Below are 16842 nucleotides of genomic sequence, written 5' to 3' on the forward strand. Positions count from 1 at the left end.
ACTTTGTTTCCTTAACTAGTTTGTCTTTATTGAGTCTGAGAACGTAAAAAGAAGCAGGGATGGGTGTGGGAGACAGAAAAATAACAAAAGATGGAAGGAGGAGGAGTGGGGTTTGGGGTCCGTTCAGCGTATGAAACAAGGCACCCCCAAATTTTCTGTGTCTTTCTAGACCAGGGGTCTCCAACCAGGGCAACTTTAAGACTTGTGGACTTCAACTCCCAGAATCTGGGAGTTGAAGAACTCCCAGAGAACTCTGGGAGTTGAAGACCACAAGTCTTAAAGTTGCCAAGGTTGGAGACCTTGGTCCTAGACCATTCCTGGGGAGTTTCTTCCAGCTTTAAGCCCAACAGGTGCCTAAATCAGTGTTTCTCAACTTGAAGATGTGAGGGCTTCAACTTCTATTCTGAACTCTGGAAGTCGAAGTCCGCACATCTTCAAAATTGTCAAGATTGAGAAGATGCGATAACTGGAAAATGGTGGAACAGGCTCAATAACTTGAGCTCCCAGAAGGTACGGGGTCCCGTCTGAAATGCTACAGGAGATGATAGTTAAAAGCAAACACTCGGAGGAGGGGACACTGGACAACTGTCCAAGATGGAAACGAGGGTGGGCTGCAAGACCGAGCCAACCTCAGCGGAACTGCAGGGGGCTAATTCTCAAGCCGATGACATCTTTGCCAATTTCCGTCACCTGCAACCAAAGGAGGCATCATTAGTGGTCCCCCAACTTTTTTTAAAAAATTCTCCCTTTACAGATTTTGCAACCTTCTTATCTTCTCTGAACCCCGAAGGCATGTAACGTTGAGGGTAAATCTTGTTAGGGGTAACCTCCCTACAATATGGATGCTATTGATGTAGTTGACCCACCAGCTTACATCATGCGTTGGTGCGATGGGGAGGACTGCCAATTGTGGATTAACACAATTGTGTGTCTCTGAAGTTAAATCTCTGGTGATACTCAAAATAGTTGAGAGTCCCCACCTGCTAAACTCTACCCTAGGTGGATAGACAGAAGGGCTCAAACAGTGGAAGAATATTAGAATCACAGAGTTGGAAGGGACCTTGGAAGTCATCTAACCTCCAACCCTTTGCCCAAGCAGGAGACCCTACACCATTTCTGATAAATGGGCAGTCCAATTTCTTCTTGAAAGCTTCCAGGGATGAAGCTCCCACAACTTCCAAAGGCAACTTCTGTTCCATGGGTTGATTGTTCTCACTGTCTGAAAATTTCTCCTTATTTCCAGATTGAATCTCTCCTTGATCAGTTTCTATCATCCATTGTTCCTTGTCTGGCCTTTGGGTGCTTTGGAAAATAGCTTGACCCCCTTCCTCCTCTCTGTTGCAGCCCCTCAAATATTGGAAGATGCTCTCCTGTCTCCCCTGGTCCTTCTCTTCACTAGCCTAGCCAGGCCCAGTTCCTGCAACCATTCATCGTATGTTTTAGCCTCCAAAGATTATTACAGGAAGGGAAGCTGGCAATTTTTTCAAAAGATCAGATTTTGCCTGCATGTTCAAGTCACGAGAAGAGATGATAAAATTACTCAGAGGCCATTTAGACCATCCAGTGGAAGGTGTTTCAATACTTTCCCTTGTGATTTGTAATATAGGCCACAATGGATGACTTGCAAGCTGGTAGTAAGAACAGAAGATGCTTTAAATGCAGAGCTTCCCATCTTTAAGGCAGGGCTGGCTGGCTGGTTCTCAACCGTGGCGACTTTGAGACATACAGACGTCCTGAGCATGGTGGCTGGGGAATTTATTTATTTATTTATTTATTTGCATTTATACCCCGCCCTTCTCCGAAGACTCAGGGTGGCTTACACTATGCCAAGCAATAGTTTTTATCCATTTGTATATTATGTACAGAGTCAACTTATTGCCCCCCCAACAATCTGGGTCCTCATTTTACCTACCTTATAAAGGATGGAAGGCTGAGTCAACCTTGGGCCTGGTGGGACTTGAACCTACAGTAATTGCAAGCAGCTGCTGCTAATAACAGACTGTCTTAGCAGTCTGAGCCACCAGAGGCCCAATTCTGGGACTTTATTTATTTAAGAAAATTTATATGTCTGTTGTTGTGACCTGTTGGCTGCCAGCCCTTCCAGCAGCCAAATCAGAGAGGAGGAGAAGGCGGAGTCAGGGAAAGTATCAAGGCAACCTTAGAACTCTGAGCGGGAAGAGGGAATGGAGCTGGCAGAGAGAGAGACAAGAGGTGGAGCCTCGGCCGTCCATCAGCCCTCAGATCAGGGGTGAAATCTAAAAATTTTCCCTATCGGTTCTGTGGGCGTGGCTTAATTGGTGGGCGTGGCTTGGTAGTCAGATGGATTGGTGGGCGTGGCCAATAACAATAAATAATAAATAATAAAAATAATAAACAAAGTATAAAAAAACAATAAGAGGTACCAAAAACCAACTTTCACACTTTACACACACACACAACACAACTGACTCACACACAATGTAAAAGCAGCTGCACTTCACACTTCACACAGCCACAAAAAGCTCAAAAACCAACTTTCACACTTTACACACACACAACTAACACACACACACAATACAGCTTTCTGAGATTTTGTGTGTTTGTGTAGTTAGAGTGAAACGCTACAGAAACACACCAAATCTCAGAAAGCTGCACAAATATTTTATTTTATTTTATTATTTATTTTATTTTATTTTATTTTTTTATTATTTTATTTTATTTTATTTTATTTTATTTTATTTTATTTTATTTTATTTTATTGTGGACTTCAAATTCCAGAGTTCCTCAGCCAGCAAAGCCAGCCAGTTGATCACCGAGGAAATAGATTAGCTGAGCGATTGATGCTGTCTGGCTGAAACTGAAACTGCTTTCTGGCTGTGGCCATGCGTTCCTCAGTAATCAGGTAAGTGCCTTAGAATCTCTACTCTTATTTGTAGAAAACATGTTTTCTACAAGTAAGAGTATAAGTAAGGTTCTGCTGTTTTTTACTTTTAAAGGCCTGTTTCAGCTGAAGCAAAACCGGCTTTTAAAAGTAAAAAAAAAACACCTCTGCAGATGGTGCAGCTCAGCAGAGGCAGGGGGGGCGGGGCCAGAGATTTTTGCTACCGGTCCTCCGAACCAGCAGCCGCCATCGCTATCGGATCGCGTGATCCCCTCCGATCCGGGAGCATTTCACCCCTGCCTCAGATAGAGTTAACAGCCCTCAGGTCTGGAGGTGGCTGATGAGGAAGAGGATGAACAGTTGGGTGCAGTCCCTGATGCGTGGATGCACAGAGGAGAGGAGAGCAGTGGAAATCTATGGGCTGGTCCTCAGGACAGAAGAGCCACCACTGCTAGCGAAGCCCCACCCTAGCTCTGGGGATAAAAGGCTGGAGGCGGAAATGAATAGGTGTGGCAGACAACTATTCCTCTCCCTGTCGGACAGAGAAACTTTTTGCCGGGGCTGCTGGGGCTCCTAATAAAGGAATCTTTGAGTTCACTTCAGAGGGTTTGTCATATTTAGGATCTGGATCAGAACAGCCATCCAAGTTCATGATTCCGGACAGCTTACAGAGATACATAAATGATGCTGATTGAGGAGTTCTGTGATCATAAATCATGCTGGGTGGGGAATTCTGGGAGTTGAAGTCCAGGGGCCTGAAAGTCACCAAGGCTGAGAAGCCTCGCCCTGAGGGATGTGTTCAAAGAGACAATAGAAAAAGCAAACAACTTACAGTTGTGACACTGCAGATCTGGCCGCGGAACTCGGGCGAATAGCAGGCCCCGCTGAGTGGGCACTTCTCCACCGGTTTGCCCCGGTAGATGGGCCGGAAGGAGGCAGCACAGATGTCGAAAGGATTGTGCATGTCGTAGTTGAGCTGGTGAGCGTCGCTGGGGTTCTTCTCGCAGGCCGACAGGATCTTGCGGGTCTGGAGGTGGCAGGAGGAACAGCCAGAGGGCGGGAGGTGAAAAGGGGTCCCTGAAACGGCGGCTGCTCTCCACCCCTCCACTACCCACCCCCATTCGCTACCCAGTGAGCTGTTGTGACTCGTCCTCCCTTCTCTCCTCAGCCGGGCCCCTCCCATCTCCAACCGGGCCTTTTATCAGACTCCAGCCCCCGGCCCTGGCCCCATGCCCGGAGAGGATTCCAGGAGTGAAAGGACAAGCGTGATAAACCTCACTCATACAGCATGAGTTCTTTTGGCTCAGCCTTCAGAGCAGGAAGCCGGCCAGGTGCTGGAATTACTCAGCCCTACTCCCTCTGACCCCTCCCTTTCCCAGACGCTGGCAGCAGATCCAGCTGAAGACAATTCAGAGTGGGAGGGCCCTCGCTTCCGGAGATCTGAGAGGCGACGCCAGCAGAAGGAGGGGTGAGGCAGGCCTGGATAAATGCTGAGTCATGGAGCCACACCCCACAGCCTATATAAAGGACCTGCTTTTGGCATTCCAACCTTGAATCAAGCAAAGTCTTATCTAGTTTGCTGATATCGGACCCTATTGCTGAAGTCACAACTTGGACTCCTGCCTGCCCTGATAAACTTCGAAGGAACTTGGCAAGCTGCAGAGGCTTCGTTGCCAAGTTTGTTACGGTCTTCCTTGACTCGTCTGTCAGAGTGGGAGTGGGACACGATAGGGGCTACCACCAGCAAGGGGTGCTGCACAGGATTGACAGGACTCTCCCTTTGTGATGGGGTGACAGATAAGGGTACCTGAAACACTGGAAACGGGCTACACTTTCCTGGAAGAGCCCTTTTTGAAAATAATCTTTCTTTCTTTTCTTTCTCTCTCTCTCTCTCTCTCTTCCTTCCTTTTCTTGCCTTTCTTTCCCTCCCTTATGTCTATCTGTCTGTCTGTCTGTCAGTCAGTCAGTCAGTCTCTGTCGGTCTATCTACCTTCCATCATCCATCCATCAACCTATCCCCTATCTATCTATCTATCTATCTATCTATCTATCTATCTATCTATCTATCTATCTATCTATCTATCTATCTATCTATCTATCTATCTACCTACCTACCTACCTACCTACCTACCTACCTACCTACCTACCTACCTACCTACTATCTATCTATCTATCTATCTATCTATCTATCTATTCGTATCATCTATGTCTGTTTGGGGCAATGTACCGTATTTTTCGGAGTATAAGACGCACCTTATTTTTGGGGGAGGAAAATAAGAAAAAAAAAATTATGCTTGAGAGGTTCTCCGTTTGGGAGGCCTCCAAAAGCTCCAAATGTGTGGGGGCTTGCGAGTGGGCGGGGCTACATTCGGCATATAAGACACACCCAAATTTTCACCCTCTTTTAGGGATGTGTCTTATACTCCGAAAAATATGGTAGTTTCTAAACAATTCCTTACCAGGCTAGATATCCTTATCAGAAACTAAAGTGAAGCAAGCTTGGCCAGCAAACCACTGCCAAAATCTAAAACCCGGGCTACAAATATTTTCTATTATGCCTGTTTGTTTCTATTTTCTTATATCTCCATCTACAGCTGCCTGTTTGCCTAATTCAGACCAAGCCTCTCACACAGAAAATGAGTCTGGGAGGCATACAAAACACCCAATAAAACAAAAAGGCCTTCGTTTACTTATCCTTCAGAGAAAAGCTGGCTTTCATCCACCAGAACACGATCCGGGGGGGGGGGTAGCTGGGGAATCCCTCCACTGAATAACATGAGATTCTCCCTTCCCACATACGCTCTCCCCTTCCAGGCCTCCCACTCAAGTACCTTCCATGAGTTGAAAGAAAAGACCCCCCCCCATGACAACTCGCAAATCTTCCTTAACCTGCTTCCGAGTTGCCATAGGCAGGGGGATGGGCAGGGGGATGGAGCTTCGCAACTGCATCGAGGAATATGCACCTCAGTCAAAACAAAATACATCCTAACCGGCCAAAGTCAAGGCCATCTCCACGGAGACCCACAACGGCCCGGAGGGAGTGACTTCTACGACCCCGCGAAATTGCTTCGCTGGGGAATGTGACTGATGACGCACCTTGGGGGGGAGGGGGAAACAGGGTCAGAGGCAAGGCGCGAACTGAGTGGGGTCAGAGCTGCCTTCACTAGATCCGTGCGGATATGGCGCTCCTAATAAACAACTGGATTTTTCTTGAAAACTGGCTTGAGGCTCCTGCTTTCATTAGGGCGTCAGTCTGAACCCTGACACCCGAGAGGCTTCCCGCTTCCCTCTGGAGATCCCCGCCGGCCTCTCCCTGATCCCCCCTTCCCTTCCCTCGGGGCACCCACCTGCTGGGCCACTTCGGGCTTGGGGCCGAGCTCCAAGAGACGGCGAGCGAAGGTGGCGGCCGTCTTGAAGTTCTTGAGCTTGAAGAAGAGGTTGAGGGCCGTTCGGAGGACCAGGATCATGTGGACAGGCTGCAGGTTGGCGTGGGTGAAGTAGGCGGCCATCTGCAGGGGACAGCGTGCGTTCAGAAATGGGAGGGATTGCAGGAAAGGGGACGCAGAGGCTCCAGGATCAACGCAGGGTCTGCTCCGCCATGGTTTTGGCCAGGAAGAGGAGTCTCAACAGCCCCAGAATCCCCCAAAGCAGCTGGAGACCTGACCCCTCCCACCTTGGGAATCCCACATTGGTCAGCCGACCGACTGTCACGCGCAAAGGATCAGTATCATCCGTGAAGTTGCGGTTGAGAAGATTTATTCCCTGAGCTTCTACATGAGGATCTAGTCAACTAAGGTTCAACGCTCAACAGAATTCAAGAGGGTTGGGTTTAGATTGTTTGGTGGGAATGCAACAATTCTAGGCTGATGACTTGCGTAACTCTACCTTCACCTCTGCCTGCTCTTCTGGATCAGTGTTTTTCAACCTTGGGAATTTTTAATTTTAACTCTGCTGGCTGGGAAATTCTGGGAATTGAAGTCCACAGTTCTTCAAGTTGCCACGGTTGGATACCCGTGCCCTGCACCCACCTCACAAATGCGCTTCTGTTCCTCCAGGGTATCCTTGGGCAGCTTCTTTCTCTCCAGCTCCATGGATAGCCCCACGATGTACTCCCGGCAGATGGCGATCAGCTGCTGGGCCTGCAAGGCAAGAGAGTCTCAACCTTGAGTCACAACGAATGAAAATCTGCAAATCTGTCACAAGCCTTGGGGAGGGGGGAGGAGGGGAGGGGGAAATGAGATATCAGCAGGTAGAGGAGCCCTCTGTCTTGGGGAGGGGATTTCACAGCCACAAGAAGAAGAAATGGGTGGAAGCTAATCAGAGAGAGCTGCAACCTGGAACTAAGGAGAAATTGTCCTGACCAGAGGTGAAATGCTCCCGGTTCAGACAGAATCACCCGAGCCGGTAGCGATGGTGGTGGGTGGTTCGGAGAATTGATAGCAAAAATCCCTGCCCCTCCCCGCCATGCCCAGTTGAGCCACGTGATCATCAGAGGGTTTTTTTTTTACTTTTAAAAGCATTTTTTTCTTCAGCCGAAAAAATGCTTTTAAAAGTAAAAAAAAAGGCTCTGATGATCACGCAGCTCAACTGGGATCGCCAGAGGAGCCTTTTAAAAGCATTTTTTTACAATCCCTTCGGCCGAAGGGCCTCTGGTGGCTCAGCAGACTCAGTCTGTCTGTTATTAACAGCAGCTGCTTGCAATTACTGCAGGTTCAAGTCCCACCAGGCCCAAGGTTGACTCAGCCTTCCATCCTTTATAAGGTAGGTAAAATGGGGGCAATAAGTTGACTTTGTATATAAATATACAAATAGAATGAAGACTATTGCTAACAAAGTGTAAGCCGCCCTGAGTCTTCGGAGAAGGGCGGGATATAAATTCAAATAAAATAAAAAAAAGTAAAAGTAAAAAAAAAAAGTTGGCCACGACCACCCAGTCACATGACCACCCCACCGCTACGAAGCCACACCCACAGAACCGGTAGTAACAAATTTTACATTTCACCCCTGGTCCTGACAATGAGGACAATTAACCACTGACCTCCAGAGGTTGTTGGTGCTGCTTCACTGGAGGTTGTTAAGAAGAGATTAGACAGCCACGTGTCTGGAATGGTGTAGGATCTCCTGCTTGAGTAGAACAGGGGTCTCCAACCTTGGTCCCTTTATGACTTGTGGACTTCAACTCCCAGAGTCCCTCAGCCAGCAAAGCTGGCTGAGGAACTCTGGGAGTTGAAGTCCACAAGTCTTAAAGGGACCAAGGTTGGAGACCCCTGGACTAGAAGACCTCCAAGGTCCCTTCCATGGACCTGTGGATTCTGTAATTGTTGCAACCATTTTAATGGATCCAATAGACAAGTTTGCTTCAGCTTATATTTGCCTACTATTCCAGTCAGCAATTGCGGTCTCAGGAGGACCCTCAGGGGCCCATCAGTCTCTGGGGGTGGACTGATCCTGACAGGTCCCAGGTCCCAGGTCCCACCTCCCATAGCAGAGCAGACTCCGATCGGACCATGACAAGCGCATCAAAGATAGACCCACCAATTCCAGACCACGAAGGCTCTGCTCCAACGAGAACAGCTAATTGGAGATGGGAATTTACGGTCCCGTAAGACGGTACTTACGTGACCGCCTACTGCTATCGAATGCCTCCCACCGACCTGTACGCTCGCACAGAGAGGGACTTCTCAGGGTGCCGTCCGCCAAGCAATGTCGGCTGGCGGCCCCCAGGGGAAGGGCCTTCTCTGTGGGGGCGCCCACCCTCTGGAAGGAACTTCCCCCTGGACTTCGTCAATTGCCGGACCTTCGGACCTTCCGCCACGAGCTGAAGACTTATCTGTTTATTCGCGCAGGACTGGCATAGGAATTTTAAATAGCTTTTAATATTTGATATAAATTTTATGGGGTTTTTATGGTTTTAAATGTTTTAATCTGGCCTTATGTCTAATAAGTTTTTTAACTATTGTTTTATTTGTATATTATTGCTGTTTTATCTTGGCTGTGAACCGCCCCGAGTCCTTCGGGAGAAGGGCGGTATAAAAATCCAATAAATAATAATAATAATAATTCCATTCCTAGTTGGGCCACAGATGCTTTGGCAGAGGCCGATGGAGGTCGTGGCTTTGTGGTGGTTGTGGCTGAGTGACAAACGTCCATGGCACCTGGTTGGCACTGCAAAACACCCGTTGGATGACCTTGCTGAAAGGCAAGCTTGAAAGACAGCACATCTCAAAGGCCTCCAGACTGGCCAGGCCTGGTTTTGCCTCCTTGCTAGACATCCTTCCCCATTTTATAGAAGAGAATAACGGAGTTGGAAAGGATCTTAGAGGTCTTCTAGACCAACCCCCTGCACAAGTAGGAAACCCTATACTATTTCAGTGGTTCTCAAAAGCCTCCACAATTGGAGCACACACAACTTCTGGGGGCAAGTTGTTCCATTGATTGATTATGGTAACAGTCAGGAAATTTCTCCTTAGTTCCAAGTTGTTTCTCTCCTTGATTGGTTTCCACCTGTTGTTTTTTATCCTGTCCTCTGGAGAATAGCTTGACTCCCTCTTCTTTGTGACAACCCCTGAGATATTGGAAGTCTGCTATCATGTCTTCCCTATTCCTTCTTTTCATTAAAGAAGACATACCCAATTCCTGCAACCATTCATCGTATGTTTTAGCCTCCAGTCCCCTAATCCTTCCACTTATGACTATAACTTTGTTGCTTGTACCCTTACGATTTATACTGTAATTGATTGTTTCCTGATTGCTTAATCGTAGCCTATGACTATCATTGTATCATTAAGTGTTAAATTTGCACCCTATAACTATCATTAAGTGTTGTAAGTGTTGCACTTTCATGAAGATATATTTTGTGTACAATGAGAGCATATGCACCAAGACAAATGGCTTGTGTGTCCAATCACACTTGGCCAATAAAATTTTTTATTCTATTCTAATCATCCTGGTTGCTCTTCTCTGCACTCTTTCTAAGTCTCAACATCTTTTTTACATCGCGGCGACCAAAACTGGATGCAATATTCCAAGTGTGGCCTTACCAAGGCATTATGAAGTGGTATTAACACTTCATGTGATCTTGATTCTATCCCTCTGTTTATACAGCCCAGAACTGTGTTGGCCATTTTAGCAGCTGCAGCACACGGCTGGCTTACATTTATTAAATATTAATAGGTATTTCAAAAGTACTGCCCGACTGGCAAAAGGGAGAAAAGCACACCTCGGCAATCTCCTGCTTGTTGTCCACCACGACCAGCGGGACGCTGAGCAGGACGGAACGGAATTTCTCCACGGCCTCCTCAAACTTGCCGGCTGTGGTGAGCTGGTAGCAGAGCTGCAGGCGCTGGATCAGGTCGTTCAGCTTCAGGCCCACAGCTGGGACGGCGTTTTTCACGCCGGCGTCTTTCCTGGAGGGGGGACATCGCGCAGAGGAAGGTGAGTGCTGGCCCCGCACGGAAGCCGGGAGGCTCAGAAAGGGTTTGGAACGATCTCGATCCTAAAATCCTGCCAAGAACAGGTTCCTCACAAACAAAAGACGGATACTCAGTGAGTCCTCGACTTACGACCGCAACTGAACCCCCAAATTTCCGCTGCTAAATGAGACATTTGTTAAGTGGATCGCGCGTTTTTCAACCTCTCTTTTTCAACCTCTCTTCGCCATGGTTGTTAAATGAATCATAGCAGATATTAAGTTAACGACACAGTTGCTAAGCTACTTTGCTTGTGAGAAGGTCGCACCCTGGAGCAGTGCAACTGTCGTAACTATGAGTCAGTTGCCAGGCATCTGAGCATAACCGTCGGGATGCTGCATCAGTCGTAAGTGTGAAAACAGTTATAAGGCACTTGTTTTAGTGCCACTGTAACTTTAAAGCGGTGGCTCAGGGGCTAGGACGTTGAGCTTGTCGATCGGCAGCTCGGCAGTTCGAATCCCTAGTGCTGCCGTGTAATGGGGTGAGCTCCCGTTACTTGTCCCAGCTTCTGCCAACCTAGCAGTTTCAAAAGCACATAAAAATGCAAGTAGAAAAAATAGGGACCACCTTTGGTGGGAAGGTAACAGCGTTCCGTGCGCCTTTGGCGTTGAGTCATGCCGGCCACATGACCACGGAGACGTCTTCGGACAGCGCTGGCTCTTCGGCTTTGAAACGGAGATGAGCACCGCCCCCCTAGAATGACTAGCATATATGTACAAGGGGAACCTTTACCTTTACCTTAACTTTAAAGCAGGGGTCTCCAAACTTGGCAACTTTGTGGACGTCAACTTCCAGAATTGGAGTTGAAGTCCACAAGTCTTAAAGTTGCCAAGGTTGGAGACCCGTGCTTTAAACGGTCACTAAATGAATTGCTATAAGTCCAGGACTACCTGGAAAATAAAATAAAGCCAAAAGGCCGGTGGGATCTTCAGTCCAGGACACACACCCATTTTCCTTCTGATGCAGAGCGCAGGCCCTGCAACTACCCAGCTGGCACCCAAAAGAACACCAGGAGAGCTGGACGCTCAGCCCACCACCTACCAGTTGCGATGAGGATATCCATACATGGAGGGCAGGCTGGGCAAAGCCTGGTAGGTGGTCCGGCCCCGGGCGTAAGTCTGCAGGAAGAGCTGCTTGTAGGGTGCGAATGTGACCACTCCCACCTGGTCATGGAGGAGCTGTGGAGAAAAGAGACGGGAATATCACCGGTCCAGCTCAAGGCTGCCTTGCTAAGAGTCCTCCCGGCCTCCAGAGAGCAGTGTTTGTCCAACTTGGCAACTGTAAGACGTCTGGACTTCAACTCCCAGAACTCCCCAGTCAGCTAAAGGGCCTCTGGTGGCTCAACAGACTAATGCAGTCTGTTATTAACAGCAGCTGCTTGCAATTACTGCAGGTTCAAGTCCCACCAGGCCCAAGGTTGACTCAGCCTTCCATCCTTTATAAGGTAGATAAAATGAGGACCCAGATTGTTGGGGGCAATAAAAGTTGACTTTGTATATAATATACAAATGGATGAAAACTATTGCTTGACATAGTGTAAGCCGCCCTGAGTCTTCGGAGAAGGGCGGGATATAAATGCAAATTAAAAAAAAAAAGTCCACACGTCTTTAAGGAGCGTGAGTGGTTTCACAATGATCTAGTTTTTGCCTCAAAGTTTTTTCCAATGAAGACAACATCCATACCCCACGATATCAACACACTGCACAAGTCTAGAACGGCCAATTTTCACCCAACCTGGATAAATACCCTAGAGAACGTACCCTCATGGCTGTCTCAAAAGAGCCGGCCAGGATGTGATCCACGGGCAGTTGGGAATTGTTGCACCAGACCTAAAGGAGAGAGAGAGAGAGAGAAAAAGAGGCTAGAAATCCACCGTTTTCAGCGAAATCAGCTCTATAACTCAATCTTAAAAAACAAGATTTACTCTTGGCAGAGAAAGTTAAAATTCTAATGGAATAGTTGTAGCTCAGGATTGAACCGTGGGGTGCTTGGTGCTCTCCGAGGTTGTTGGTTTGCTTGCAGGCCTTTCATGACCCAACTAGAGAACATCATCAGTGCTAGAAGGAAGGGGGGGTTGTGAAATGGAGGCGGCGGTGGAGGAGACTGTGTGGTTCTTAAAGACATTTCATTACCCAACAGGTAACATCATCAGTGATGTTCCTTCCTTCCTTCCTTCTTCCCTCAATCCTGATGCTCTCTGAGCTTAGTTGTTTTCTTGCACACATTTCATTACCGTGCTAGGTAACAAGATCAATATTAACAAGTACATGAACAAGGAGCAAAGTCCACACTTAGTAGGACTGATGATGTGACTTGGTTGGGTCATGAAACGTCTTCAGGAAAACAACGCAGCTCCGTGAGCCCTCCGGACCCACTGCCAGGTCCCCATAGATCCCTAATGGGATGCTGGCATTCTAGGGGGAGCCCCCCCTCCCCCCCCATGCCAGTTTACCACTTTTTCCTGCCTCTGGTCTTTCTCTTGCTTTGATGTACCTTCCTGGGAATGGGAGGGGGAAGGGATAGGCCTGGGATCACCTATTTTGTCTCAGCTCCTGAGAACGGCTTCTTATCTCAGCTTGAGATTCTCACAACTTTGCACCTGTGGATTGGCTCCCCTCGGACTGGACAGAAGGGAAGGGTTTCTATAACTTTTAACCTAACAGTTTTGAACTGGAATTTACCATACTTTTTGGAGTTTAAGGTGCACTTTTTTCCCCCCTAAAAGAGGGTGGAAATGTTGGTGTGTCTTATACACCGAATAGAGCCATTTCTGGCCTCCCGAAACCATGCATCGCACGTCCCATTTTCACCAAAAACAGGCCTATTTTTTGCAAAAACAGGGCGCACAGAAAGTTTGGGAGGTCTGCAGAGTGCTCCTGGGGGCCGGGGAGGGCAAAAACTATTTTTTTTCCTCTTGGTTTCCTCTTCAAAATCTTGGTGCGTCTTATAGTCCGGAAAAATACGGTTAAGATCCTGCCCTGCTTTTCTTGCTATCCCTCTCTCCCAATAAAAGTTCCTTTTGAAATAATGCTGCCTGCTTCAAGAGTTCTGCTTTCTTGAGGAGGGAGAGGCAAGGAAAACAGCCCAGGTCAAGACTTTGGACTCCTCTGCCTGGCTAAAGCCTTTCAAAACCCCTAAACAAGCCAGCAGCTGCCGAATCCATCTGGAGGAAGACGAGGGGCTCTGAGAAAGGCAGGAACCTTCCAAGGCTTGGCCTGAGACAGGATCTCGTCTTGCAGGGTCCAATTTCCCCCAGCTCCATCTGGGGTTTCTCAGGGGGGATCTGTTGTGCTTCTAAATCCGTTTCGGAGTGGGGTGGGGTGGGGTGAGGGGCTCCCTGGATCTGTGCCAAGAGCTTTCCCACCTGTGCAGGGCTGGTGCCTTTGGTGGGTGGTACAAAGAATCCTTCTTCCACTTCGCCCGTGGGACCTGCAGGGACATCCTACAGGGAGGGAAAAAAAGATAGCAATTTGTTGGTACTTACAAGGGAGTCCTTGACTTACAACATTCATTTAGGGACCATTTGAAGTTACAATGGCACTGTTGTGGTCTGTCAGCAGCTTGCAGAGCTGGCAACGGAATCGGACAGCAATGAGGCTGAGGTGGGGCCAGGGCCATCGGGGAGTGAGGTGCGGACTCCAGAGCCTCCAGAGACTGACAGTAGTGAGGCAGAGGAACAGGAGGAGCCTGTTCCTATTGCACGCATGAGAAGAGCTGCCAGATTGCAAGAGCAGCTCAAGCAGAGAGGACGACTTGGGATTAGGGCCAGGAGATGATTGGCCCCTCCCATAAGGCTTAAAAGACCAGCAACGGCATTTGGGCTTTGCAGGAAAACAACGTTGATAGCTTTGTCTTATTGCATTTGTATCGGTGTCTTTAATTTTGCCAAGAAAGGCCTTTGGCAGTTTGCCTAATTGGACCAAGGTTTGCAATAGGACTGAGGAATTTGTGTTGGGAGGAATTTGCTTTAATTTGAGTTGAACGACGCTGGGAATGAAGTAATTCTCAGCTGTTCGAAGAAAGTTTGTTTGTTTTTTCACGGACTGAGTTTCTTACCACCTACTTGGGCCTGGGTCACAACAGGCACTGAAAAAAGCGGCTTGCGGCTGTTTTTCACACTTAACGACCGTGGCAGCCTTTCCATGGTCACATGATCAAAATTCGGGCACTTGGCTACTGACTCGTGTTTATGACGGGTTGCAATGTCCCCGGGTCATGTGATCATGGGGGAGGCCAGATTCACTTAGCAACCTTGTCACTAACTTAACAACTGCAGTGATTCACTTAGCAACTGTGCCAAGGAAGGTTGTAAAATGGGGCAAAGCTCACTTAACAAATGTCTCACTTAGCAACAGAAAGTTGGACTCAACTGTGGTTGTAAGTCGAGGACTGATAGTTACGGCACTGAACTAAGTCGGATATCGGTAGTGTTGCTGCTAATGCAATCCTGGGTTGTATAAACAGAGGCAGAGAATGAAAATCATGTGAAATATTAGTATCGCTTTACAAAACCCTGATAAGGCCACACCTGGAATTCTGCAACCAATTTGGTCACCAGACTACAAAAAAGAGGTTGAGACTTTGGAAAAAGGTTCAGAGATGAGCAACTAAGATGATCAAAGGCCTGGAGGCTAAAACATATGAAGAACGGCTGCAGGATTTCGGTTTGGCTAGTCTGAAGAAAAGAAGGACTAGGGGGGACATGATATAAGTCTTCCAGTATTTGAGGTGCTGCCCCAAAGAGGAAGGGGTCAAGCTATTCTCCAAAGCACCAGAAGGCAGGACAAGAAACAATGGTTGGAAACTAACCAAAGAGAGAAGCAACCTGGAATTGAAGAGAAACTTCCTAACAGTGAGGACAATTAACCAGTGGAACAGTTTGCCACCAGAAATCGTGGGTGCTCCTTCACTGGAGGTTTTTAAGAAGAGTCTAGACCAGGGATGTCAAACTCAAGGCCTGGTGGGTGGATCCGGCCCCTGCGGTGCTTAGATCTGGCCTGTGGGACCACCCTGGAAACAGCAAAGGACTGGCCTTGCAGGGCCTCTGCCAGTGAAAATGGAGCTCGGGAGGACCACATGCGGCCCTTCCAGGCTCCGTTTACGGCTGCGACGGCCTTGTGCTGCCCTCTGCCAGTGAAAATGGCGCCTGGGGGAGGGGCGGGGAGCAGAGGTGGGTTTCAGCAGGTTCTGACCAGTTCTGGAGAACCGGTAGTGGAAATTTTGAGTAGTTCGGAGAACCGGTAGTAAAAATTCTGACTGGTCCTGGCCCTCATCTATTCTCTGCCTCCCGAGTCCCAGCTGATCGGGAGGGAATGGGGATTTTATAGTAACCTTTCCTTGGATTGGGAAGGGAGATTTTACAGTATCTTTTCCCTGCCACACCCACCAAGCCATGCCCACCAAGTCACACCCACAGAACCGGTAGTAAAAATTTTTGAAACCCGCCACTGGCCGGGAGGGTTGTCTGAAATGGTATAGCTTGAGCAGGGGGGGTGGAGTAGAAGACCTCCAAGGTCTCTTCCAGCTCTATTCTATTCCTATTCTTGTCTTCCCACCCTTCTCCTTATTCAGTAATAAAATCTGAACCGGTTTACTACCGGTTCGCTGGCTGTGAATGCGTGCTGCGCGCACATGCTTAGTGCGCAACACATGTGGGGTGTGTGTGCACGCACAGTGCACGGCAAAAGGAGGCATGGGGTAAGTAGAACAGCGCGCAGGTGTGTGTGTGTGATCAGCTATGGAGCGTGATCTCTTTTTTTACTGCTAAAAGCATTTTTTTTTAACAACCTCTCCGGCCGAATAGGTTGTAAAAAAAATGCTTTTAAAAGTGAAAAAAAAAAGGCTCCCATGATTGCGCAGCTCAGCTGTGGTTTTTTTACCTTTTAAAAGAATTTTTTAAAAGAAGCGGCAAGCGGGGAAGCAGACAACCGGGCATTGGGTGGGCATGGATGCTACCGGATCGTTGATCCGGTCCGAACCGGGAGCATTTTACCCCTGTCCTTATTCCTCTCAATTTTCTGACTCTTCTTTTGTGTTTTTTGTCTTGCGATGACAATTAAATAAAATAGAAAAATAACAAAAGGAAAAAAAAAAGAAAGGAAAAATAGCCAGTATGAGAACAGAGCTAAAATGAATAATGCCTATAGCTGCTATTACACCAATACCCTGTGTGTTTGTCACCAGACAACACTCCCCACACACATGTCCACACAAACACACACAATGAGAACATTTTCATTCAAGTATCCTGCCCTGCCCTGGCTCTTGGGGAAGATGAGGATTGTGGTCCGAACCCTTGAAGAGGCAGGAGGATTTAAAACAAAATCCACTAAGACAGGGGTCTCCAACCTTGGTCCCTTTAAGACTTGTGGACTCTAACTCCCAGAATTCCTCCGTCAGCTTTGCTGGCTGAGGGAATCTGGGAGTTGAAGTCCACAAGTCTTAAAGTGCCCAAGGTTGGAGACCCCTGCATTAAGATCACGATCCCACGTGGCCCTAGGAAAGTGCAGCCCG

The 16842-nt window shown here is 48.0% G+C and overlaps 1 protein-coding gene across 1 annotated transcript in view; it reads right to left on the reverse strand.

Annotated features, from left to right (window-relative positions):
* Nucleotides 1-39: 39 nt before the first annotated feature.
* COPA (COPI coat complex subunit alpha) overlaps nucleotides 40-16842 on the reverse strand; it is a 68293-nt gene continuing 51490 nt past the window's right edge. The window contains exons 26-33 of the mRNA XM_058159767.1: nucleotides 13694-13771; nucleotides 12090-12158; nucleotides 11371-11507; nucleotides 10080-10266; nucleotides 6889-6999; nucleotides 6208-6369; nucleotides 3693-3887; nucleotides 40-690 (exon numbers count right to left, since the gene is read on the reverse strand). Coding sequence (XP_058015750.1) covers nucleotides 631-690; nucleotides 3693-3887; nucleotides 6208-6369; nucleotides 6889-6999; nucleotides 10080-10266; nucleotides 11371-11507; nucleotides 12090-12158; nucleotides 13694-13771 — 999 coding nt within the window. The 3' untranslated portion in view covers nucleotides 40-630. The remainder of the gene's footprint in view (nucleotides 691-3692; nucleotides 3888-6207; nucleotides 6370-6888; nucleotides 7000-10079; nucleotides 10267-11370; nucleotides 11508-12089; nucleotides 12159-13693; nucleotides 13772-16842) is intronic.

This window comes from Ahaetulla prasina, chromosome 17, assembly GCF_028640845.1.
Source record: "Ahaetulla prasina isolate Xishuangbanna chromosome 17, ASM2864084v1, whole genome shotgun sequence".
Taxonomy (NCBI): domain Eukaryota; kingdom Metazoa; phylum Chordata; class Lepidosauria; order Squamata; family Colubridae; genus Ahaetulla; species Ahaetulla prasina.